The sequence below is a fragment of the Manis javanica genome, chromosome Y, assembly GCF_040802235.1.
Source record: "Manis javanica isolate MJ-LG chromosome Y, MJ_LKY, whole genome shotgun sequence".
In the NCBI taxonomy this organism is placed as follows: domain Eukaryota; kingdom Metazoa; phylum Chordata; class Mammalia; order Pholidota; family Manidae; genus Manis; species Manis javanica.
The window spans coordinates 5,897,480-5,908,325 of NC_133175.1; the positions used below are offsets into that span (position 1 = coordinate 5,897,480).

The 10,846-nt window shown below is 46.4% G+C and overlaps 1 protein-coding gene across 1 annotated transcript; it reads left to right on the top strand.

Annotated features, from left to right (window-relative positions):
- The first annotated feature begins 7,621 nt into the window (after window positions 1-7,621).
- P2RY4 (pyrimidinergic receptor P2Y4) lies at window positions 7,622-9,227 on the top strand. The gene is given in 2 exon segments (XM_073228279.1): window positions 7,622-7,784; window positions 8,080-9,227. Coding segments are annotated over 2 exon segments (1,311 nt in total).
- The last annotated feature ends 1,619 nt before the right edge of the window (window positions 9,228-10,846 follow it).

Sequence of the window (10,846 nt, forward strand, 5' to 3'; positions counted from 1 at the left end):
TGATGACCAATTAATTGATATTTCAACATGTGGCCTCCAGTCCCCACCTGGTCCCTCAGGCAGGTACCTTGACCCTCCCCTCAGTCAAACCATAACATCCAATCAGCTTCCTGTGAGGGTACAGGTGAGGTCAGCTATCTCTACAGCAGGAAGTCTTTCAGGTGTACAGGCTGGACTTGTGGCTTTGTCTTCAGCTTCCATTTCTTGATCTTCACCTTAGCCAATGACCAAAACTGCTGCTGTGGCTTCAGTTGTTACCACAGCTCTAGTAAGATTTTATTTGACTTCCCATCCAATTTCTCTTTACCTGCTCCTGCCTTTATCAGATCAACACACATCTGGGTCCCCACTACCTTCACAGGGCCCTCTAAGCCCTTCCTCTCAGTAGTGAACTGCACTCCCTTCCAGCCCCACATCAATTCAGCCTCCCACATATCTGCTACAGTACAGGTAACTGCAATTATGGGCTGCCTTAAGCGAGGGGCAATAATGGCCACTAAGGGCCCAAAGAGGGACAAGGAAGCCATTTGCAGCACCATATCCCTCATCCCCATAGTAAACAGCTACTTGTCAGGGTCATGATTTCCTGGGTCACAAATGGCATTTTTCTTGCCTAACTCCTGTAACACCTATTGGAGCTGGGCATACATCTGCCTTCCAGCAGGGGAAGATGGTAACTCACCCTGATTGGGCCATGCAGGGTGAAGGGCAGCCATCACACACTCAGTAAATGAATGGTTACCTGGGGTCTGCTGTGCATGTGCAGTTGCTGCCACAAGGCAGGATAAGTTGTCAGGAAAGCCAGTTTTCACATCCCTGATCCAGACAGGAGGATACTATCTACCCCCACATCCCAAAGGAACAGGAGCCAAGCTGATATTGACTCGAAGAGTTTCTCCTGAAACCAGGAGCCCAAATCCACCACTCTGCCTAGGCAGAACATAGAGTGCTCCACAACCTGGGGAGGGGCTGAACCTCCCCTGGAGGAACCATGGTTGCTGAGTCTTAATTTTCTTGACTGCAACTGGGTGAATTTCAGTAGAGAAGGTGTTAGTGCCTCTGGCACAAACTTCATCTCCTCGTCCTTCTCCGAAGTATCCTCCACCACTTCAGGAGCTGATGGCAGATTTCTCACTACTCCACAGAGTGCCTCCACTACTACAACCTTTATCTTCTCTGCAGCACCTTGCAGTGACACTATCTCAATCTACAACCAACCTCTTACTCCTCCACAGTACCTCACAGCTGGCATTCTCGTCCTGCCTCTTCTTGTGCTTCTTTCAGGAGTACATCCTTCTCTTTCAATGCCTTTACCTTTTCCACAGTGCCTTTCAGCAATGCCATCTCAATCTTCAAAAATCTTTTACCTCCTCCACAGCACCTTGCAGCTCACGTTCTTCTGCTGCCTCTTCTCATGCTTCTCACAGGAGTATTCCCTTCTCATTTATAGCCTTTCTTTTAACTGTGAGAAATAGGCAACCTATGGCTCCTGCCACCATGTGGGTACTCTGTTTCTCAAGGGATTTCCCTATTTTGTGGAGGGCCTCCACCACTGCCTCAGGCATCACCTCCATTTGTTCCCAGTCCTGGGGAGGGGCCCACCTCTCTAGAAGGAAAGCCACCTCAGACCACATGCCCAATGGGGGACACCCAGACATCTCTTCACCCATAGGGGCATCCTGCAGTATTTCCTCACCCATGGGGCATTCTGCTGAAGTACCCATTCCATGAGGGCAGCTTATTCCATTTCTTTTGGTCTGCAGTAAATCCTGCCTACCATGCTAAATGTAGTGCCAGAGGGGTTCATCTCTGGGAAAGTTCACTCTGGATTTGGTGAGACTGAATAATGACAATAGAACATTGGGGATAAAAGGTTTTATAACAAGCTTTATTCTCACAGTGGCAAATTGAACGCTAAACTCCCATCCGTATCTGTGGATCCACTTCTACACACAGCAAGTCTGCCATTCACAATCTACCTCCACCTCTGCACATAGGTGCCTAGCAGTCACTCTTTTATACAATAATGACTCAATGCCAACATGTATGTAAACATGCACATGCGCAATAGGCCAAGTATTTGCATGTACAAAATACATCATTGCATGTGCACAGTGGGCAAGTAAATTAGGGTCAGGTGAGCATCCTGGCCATGGGAACTTCCCTTTTTCCTACACAGATTATACCACGGAGCTTTTTCTTTTAGGTGCTTTAACTCCTCGGAGATTTTCTTCTAGAGCTCGAAATAGAAGCCCAGACTCTGCAGGAACCATAGTGGGATCAAAACTAATGTTGGGCATACAGAGTCATATACTTGCCAAGGTTAGTGTCTGGGGGGAGGTGAAAAGTCAAAATGCATGTACTTTTGCACCAGCCTTCAGCTTATTTTTGTCTTTAGACTCACACTTAAGGCTTACTGACTCTTTCAACCCAGGTCCATGGGCCTCCCAGCAGGATGAAAGTAGATCTGGTAGGTCTTTAACTCATTATTATGACTGAACTTAAATCATTATATCTTTTCCAGGAGTATGTACATTTTTTGACTGAGGTATTTTACTTATGTACAGACAATAAGATGCACAAGTCTTAACTGCACAGTAAAAACTTGAATTTTTACTTACTGTAGTAGACTGAATACTGCCTCCCAAATATATCATGTCCTAAACTTTGGAACCTATGAATGTTAACTTTTATGGCCAAAGGGATTTTGCAGATGTGATTAAGTTAAGGATGTTGAGATGGGAAGATTATTCTGGTATTTGAGTGGACCCTAGATGTGATCACTAGTCTCTGTAAGAGGAAAGCAGAGGGAGATAGGGGGAGATTTGACTACAGAAACAGAAGACAATGTGAGGACAGCAACAACCATCTTGTGACCATGCAAGTTGCCAAACAGCATCCTAAGGTTGCAGATCAGAAAGATGAAAATAATCAGGACTTTTTATGACATTGTTGAAGTGTTGGATCAGCCAATCCAAAGTGCTTACTCCTAGACTTAGATGCAAGGTAATAAATTTCCTTATTTTAAAGTCAGCCACATTGGAATTTTCTGTTATTGCAACTGAAAGCATACTAGTGGAATTAAGTGGGGTCTGGATGACAGCATTGATTCAGTGAGGGAAGAAGGAGAGGGGAAACAGACATCCCATGCTGGAGATAAAGAACAGACATTTAGGAAAACTCAAGGGGCACAGTACAGAAAAACACCTGGTTGAGGCTAACTTGGGTACAATTATAGGGAGCCAGTTGCTTTTCCATGATTTTATTAGTAAGTTTGGATTATCCAGGACTTCTGCTCCTTTTTCATAAAGGTTGAGTGACTGTCTTTTCTACTCCACATGGCACCCATTCTTATCAGGCCACCTCATTTTTTCACTTCATAAACAAAGCCCAGGCAACTGGGGTGAACTTCCCAATTTCCAACAGCCTCCACATTCACCTGTATTTTAATTCCTAATGATGAAGATGGTGACTTCCAGATGTTCTGCATTACAGGCATTGCCTCATTTTCTCCTCACAAGACAGGCTCTAGTACTCTCATTCTACATTGGAGGAAATGCAGTTCAGGAAGACTCACCCACAGTCATGTAGCTAGTAGGGGATGGAACCAGTTAAACTCTAAGTCTGTCTGACTCCAAAGCCTGTGTTTTCTTTACTATTTCACTTTCCTTCCCTCCCTCAAATATTTCCTTCCCTACCCCATTCCTTTGTCCCTCCTTTTTCCCTCCCCCTCCCTCCAGTTCACAAAAAGCAGTTAGAAACCATGCCTTCCCCCCCTTTTTCTTCTTTAGGCTTCAAGGAAACAGCAGACATTTCAGAGAAACTGTCATCAAGACATTTATGAGAATTAGATGTGATGGTCCAAGAGGGAGAAGACTGGAAATACTGGAACAGCAGGAGAATGAACAGAAACCAGCTGTAACAGTATCCATACATCTTAATTATCTATGTCAGGGGAAATAAGATCATAAACTTTGCCTGACATGCTATATTCTGGATCTGTCCTACAGCACACAATATATATAGGGCCTAGACTATAGATAGAGCAGTCATTCAATTCAACAAAGTATAACTGAGTCATTCATCCATTCGATAGACATTTATTGAACATTTTATATGTGTGAGGCGTCTGTTTTCTTAACTGAATTGGAAGGCATTTTTTGGGCAATAAGATGCATAATTTGGGAAGAAAATACCTGGAAGTCATATCTTTACTTGAAGGCTGTGAGAAAGACAGAGGTAAAACCAGGTGTTTGTCCTCCAGAAGCTCTGGGTCTGCTGTGGAGTTGGGAGGATGGGAGGAGAAGGACAAAAACACAGTGAGTGGAATTCTAGGCAGTTTGTGGTATGTGTCACAATATTAGTGAAAATTAAGTGTGATAAGAGCTTGAGAGAGAGAAAAATTTTGATTCGAGAGAGATTTGTATGCTAGAGGCTCATTGGTCATTATAATTATTCATAACTTCTAAGTAAATCATAAGTGGTTGTTGAGAGAGAGAAACAGCAGAGTGGGGGCAGAGTGGGAGGAGGGAAGAGGGGAAGGAAGAGGAGAGGAATAGAGGAGCCAAGGCTCTAGGAGTAAGTCCTGGGAAGGGTCTCATTTTGGGAAAGGAGGACAAAAAAGAGCCAGGGAAGGAGTCAGAAGGAACATGCAGAGAAATAGCTGAATCTGAGTAATGCAAAGTCACAGAACCAAAAGTGAGGAAGAGTTTCACAGGAGAGAGCTAGTCTGTTCTGCAGCATTTCATAAGGCACAGGTCATTCCTTTTGGCCCTGGATACATTAGCAGAAACTAGCTTCTGGTTAGAAAATGTTGGGAAAGGTATTTTCCTGAAGTAGCAGTGGTGTTTGGAGGTAGTGGTGGCTGCTGCTGTGGTGCCCAGCAGAGCTAAGAAGCCAGTTTGAGGCAATAGGAGCAGGACACTGTGTAGGGCTAGGGCTTCTCTAGTAGTGGACAGTGGGGTGTCTCCTTGGGTGTGTACCAAGTCTCAAGTCATGCTTGTCCCTCACTGAAGAGGCCAGCTTCATCCCTGGGGGCAAAGAGATAATACAAAATACCTTATATATTAGCAGCATTTTATGGTTTACAAAGTGTTCTCATACCTATTAGCCAACCCTAAAGCTTGGTACTTTTATCACCATTGCACTGGTGAGGAAACTAAATTACAAAGAGGTGTCTAGGGTCACACAACAAATATGTGGGAGAACAGGATTGGAATTCAAGTCTTTCTGGCTCCAAACGCCTGGGCCTTTTATGTGATACCACAGCAGTCAGCTCTCCAGGACTCAGACTATGACTGCTTTCTCCATGTCCACCTTTTATCTACCCCCCTGCCCTGCCACAAGAAAAGGATCTCTAGGTTCTCCCCACCCAGGTTTCTGGGTCTTCCAGGGGATTTAGGTTCTAGATTCTAGAAACTTCCTCACAGACCTGCCTCCTCCTCTCATTCTCAGGATCTAGCTGGGCAATATTCTCATAGCCTGAAAATCAAGCTCAGAGTCTCCAATGTTTCCCAGCTCCCTTCAGATTAGATTCTTCTCCAGTCTGCTTCCCCTCCCCAAGAGCACTACTCACTCACAGTTCTCCAGGCCCACCCTTCTTTAGGCACCAAGGATACAACAAACATTGCAGAGAAACTGTCATTGAGACATTTACAAACATTAGATGTTAGAGGCCTACTTACCTAAGATCTCCATTATTGTGGAGTCTTAGGCCTTTCTACATACTACCCCTCATCTCTCTCTATCACCCCAGGAGCTCCAGGCCCAGAGCTGACAATTTAGCATTCTTTGGCACTTGGCTCTCAAATGTCTAGGCTTGGTCTCTATACTTTGTCTGCTGTATTTGGACAAGGGTCTCCTGGAATGATACAGAGAGATGAAGGGTAGGGTATAGGAAGGGGGGGCGTCTTTAAGGGAAGCATGTTGGCTAGCATCCTTGGGGAAGAGTGAACTACCTCCTGGCCACCTTCTCTTACATGTGTAATAGGCATCTCAAAATTGACAGGCTGAAAAATGAACTCCTAATCTTTCCCCAAGCCTGCTCCTCCAGAAATCTTCCCCATCTCTGTCAACAGTAACTGCATTCTTCTGGTTGCTCAGGCCAGAAACTGCAGACTCATTCTTGACTCCTCTAGGTCACACCTCACATCGGTAAATTTTGGTGTCTTTAAAAACATGGCCAGGATCTGACCACTTCTCACCACCTCCATCACCCTGGTGCAAGCTACCATCATCTCTAGTGGGTATGGCTCTGAACTGGTTTTACTCCTGTGCCCTCAGCCCTCAGCCACTATGTCAACATAGTACCAGCTGGATACCCTAAAATGTAAGTCAGATTTTGACACTTGCATCTTCTAAACCCTGGATGGCTTTCCATTCACTGAAAGTAGAAGCCAAGGAGTCCCCACAATGGCTTTGAAGGATGTTCATGATCTGGTCCCTGCCAAACTCTCTGACCTCATCTCTACATTTCCTCTTCTTCACAACCACCTGGTCTTTATTCAAAAGTCACCCTAATATTAAAAACAGCAATCCTCTCTAGTCCCCTGGTCCTTCCTTTTCTATTCCCCTTACCTCCTTCATTTTTCTCTATAACAGTGACCACAATCTATGTATTTTACTTGTTAATAATTCTTTTAGGGACATGCTTTACTCAGGTATACTTATATTACAAAAGTAACACATCAAGCTATTATTTTTATTGCGCTCATATATACTTCTTATTGTTAATTTATTTAAATTTTTTTCTTTTTAAACTATAGTTGACATATAATATTCTATTTCAGGTGTACAACATCGTGATTTAATAATTACATACATTAGGAAATGCTCACCATGGTAAGTGTAGTCACCATCTTTTACTGTACAAAGTTATTACAATATTATTGACTATATTCCCTATCTTTTATTTTTCCTCCCACTAGTATGCAGCTTCCTTAGAAAGTAGGAATTTTTGTCTCTTTTGGTCACTATGAGGGAACTCCCAGTCTCTAGAACTGGACCAAGTGCATAGTAGGTTTTCAGTAAGTATTTGCTTACCCTTTTCTGGATTATGGCCAGTGATTTAGAGAATCAACTAAGCACAGCAATGAAGTACATGGATATTGGAGCCTGGTTCAAAGGCAGACCTGCCTGGGTTCAAATCTTGACTCTACCACTAATTAGCACAATACTTAAACTCTCTGTGCCTTAGTTTTCTCATTAGCAGAGTAGGGATGATCATAGTGCCTACTTCACAGAGAGTCAGTGGGACCATTAATAAGTATAAAGCACTTAGAACAGTGCCTTGCACATATTAAGCATGCTATAAGCAGTTAGAATTTATATGCATATGGAGTTAAGATTTTTATCAGTAGATTAGATGTTCTAAAATCCTCAGTGTGTTGTCTTTCACTTGCCCATGTTAGCATTCCTTCATCTCCCATGTTTCTGCTCCCTCACACAGATTTGTCTGATCTTCCTGTTGTTTTAGTTTTCTCCTGTGGCCTGGCTCTTCATCTGTAACTAGACATTTCCTTGTGTACTCTTACCTGCATCATTCAAAAGCTGTTAAATAGTAATCTCACTGGGCCCCAGTTTTCCACTCTGAACAGTGAATGAGTTGGACTACGTAATCTCAATGGGCCTTTCTAGCTCTGACAATCTTCCTGGACAGGAGGGACAGGCCCCACTCCCAACCCCGTCCCCTTGGATATGCCCTCTGGATGCCAAAGGGAAGGGTGACAGAGTGTGCTGGGCTCAGCTTCAAGGGGACCAGGTAGGAGATGTGCCAAGTTTCTTGGGTAAGGGTGCTATGGGGTCCTTGGGCTGGACCAGGTTGGGGGAAGACATCAGAGATAACTGATGGAGAGACACTGTGACCAGGGTGAGAGGAGAGGTGAAGTCACCTCTCTGCAGGCGATGTGCTTGCCACAGGGACATAGCTGCTGTGATGAGCTAGGAGACAGTTTGGGTCTGGGCATCTTCCCACGAGGGATAGACCTGGCAGGACTCTGCCTGCTTCAGCTGGCTAAGCTCTGAAGGACAGAGTCAGAGGCAAAGTGAGAATGACTCAAACCCACCACCTGCCTTCCTGAGCCCTGGCACTGCCTGCTGCCTGCTGTGTCCTTGACTGGGCCAAGGAGGCTTGGCCAGGGGCCAGGCTGGCCTGCACTGTGCCCAAATACACTCCTCGCAGGTCCCCCAAATGTTTCAACTATTGCCCTCTCCATTTTCCGCTTTGCTCCCACAGGTCAGGGCTGCGGAGCCAGGGAAATCTAGCCACCCTCACTCCTGCCCTTTCCACCTCTAGGGGGACCATAGCCAGTGCAGAATTCTCACTTCCTACAACCCTAGGCCCCAGCCCAGATCCTGGCGACAGTGAGGTGAAGCTGAACTGCTGGTTTGACAAGGAGTTCAAGTTCATTCTGCTGCCTGTGAGCTACACATTTGTCTTTGTGCTGGGCCTAGGCCTCAATGCCCTGACCCTCTGGCTCTTCCTGTTTCGCATCCAACCCTGGGATGCAAAGACCACCTACATGTTCCACTTGGTCTTATCAGACACTTTGTATGTGCTGTCACTACTCACCCTCATCTACTATTATGCACCCCACAAACACTGGCCCTTTGGCACTGGGCTCTGCAAATTCATTCGCTTTCTCTTCTACTGGAACCTCTACTGCAGCGTCCTTTTCCTCACTTGCATCAGTGAGCACCACTACCTGGGCATCTGCCACCCACTGTGGGCACTGTGCTGGGGTCACCCACGCTTTGAAAGCCTCCTCTGTCTGACAGTTTGGTTTATCGTAGCTGGTTGCCTCAGGCCCAACTTGTTTTTTGTCACAACCAGCACCAAGGGGGACACCATCCTGTGCCATGATACCACACGGCCCAAGGAGTTTGACCACTATGTGCACTTCAACTCAGCCATCATGGGGCTGCTCTTTGGTGTGCCCTGCCTGGTCATTATTGTCTGCTATGGGCTCATGGCCCGGCGCCTGTATCGGCCCTTGCCAGGGGCTGCCCAGTCATCTGCTTGTCTGTGATCTGTCTGCACCATCACTGTGGTGCTGATCATCTTTGCCATTTGCTTCATGCCTTTCCATATCACCTGCAGCATGTATTACATGACAAGGCTGGTGGAAGCCAACTGACAGGTGCTGAGCATTGTCAATTTGGTCTACAAAGTGACTTGGCCTCTGGCAAGTGCCAACAGCTGCCTGGATCCTGTGCTCTACCAGCTGTAACAGTATCCATACATCTTAATTATCTATGTCAGGGGAAAGAAGATCATAAACTTTGCCTGACCTGCCCCACATGGCTGCATCCTCCCTAGCACTGGTGACCCTGCCTGAGGATGGAAGGTACAGGTGGATAGTCATCCCCATGAACAGTGGCTTCCCTACCCCTGAGGCAGCTAGATTGTAACACTGGAATCCAGGAAGTGAGGGAAAAGGGGGTGCATGCAGAAAAGTGAGGGAAAGCGAGAGTGACATCTGATGCAGCTGTTTCTCCTCTTCACCAGCTCTGGAGGCCCTCGCCTGGAGAGTTAGTGGGCAGCAAGGGAGACCATGTGTGACCCCATCTCTCATAAACTCCTCAGTTGTGCTCTCCTTTCTGGCCAATGCAGTTAGCAACCACTCTTCCTCCTCTACTTCTTTGTCTTGGTTTCTGTCCCCTTCTTGGGGCCATTGGTCCTATCTCTTGATCCTATAAGGCTTCCTGGAAATCTCCCCTGGTCGTCCTTTCCCCTCCCTTTCCCCCACATCCTTGTACAGTGTGTGTGCGTTCGCCCAGCCAGACCAGAGCATTCAATTGGAGGGGTGGAGAAGCCAGGTAATCTCAAGATTGGCCTCACTTATCTGATGGTGATAGCCAGAATCAGGAAGTGGGGGCACCAGCATATCACAGATGCCAAGGATGTGCCCCGTGTAGTGTCCACACCCACTTCCTAGTTTCCCCTAGAAGGCAGGGTAGTCTTGCCTATCAAGGTGCTGAATAGGGCACAATGGCAGAAAGCCTGCATGTCAGGGTTCCCACATTCCGCTGGAGGCCTGGCACTGTTGAACTGGTGGATAGCCATGAGGTAGAGAGGGATCTCTGAGTCTTACCATGAGGTGGGGACCCTGTGGAGACTCAAGGGGCAGGGCCCAAGCTGATAGTGGCCTTTGGAACAGGAATGTTACTGGACCTCCTTTACAATGTTCGCTGAGAGCATATTTGACAGTTCGCCTGTACTTAATGGAAGGAAGTGTTGGTGGCTTAGAATGAGAGGGAGGAGCTGTAGAATGAGAGGTCTGTGGCTGTTAAGTTCTAGCACCAAGGGGTAGTGCAGGTTCATGTGGAGGTTGGGGTGGTGACATGGATTGATGCCCAGAGGTGGCTCTTCACTGGTATCCCCTTTTTCTAGTTCCTGTCCTGGGTAAATGATACATTTGTCATCAGCTCTTTCAGATCAAGCTTTGGGCCTTTGAGGGCAGGGCAGGGCACTGGGACAAGGATAGCTCCACTCAGAGTCTCTTATGCAGTCATTCCCCTGCAGCACTGTCTTAATGCTTATGGGATAACAGGAGTGGAGGGGATTATAGAATTTGGGGAGCTAACTCCCAAGCCTTGGAAATAAGAGTTTCTGGGCAGGCAGTTGTGAGAAGAGTAGGCTCATACTTGAAGCCTCAGTGAGATTGCCTTCCATCCCATTGGTCTCCTAAGTCTCCAGCCTTCCTTTTATTTTGCTCCACCCTTCCTAAGCTGTCCATGATCTCTCACTTGTCTATTGGCTTCTAAGGGATATCTCTGGAGAGTAAGGTTGGGCTGGTCTGCAGAGGAAAAAGACTTCAGTGCCCCTGAGTCCCCCTTTGCATCCTTT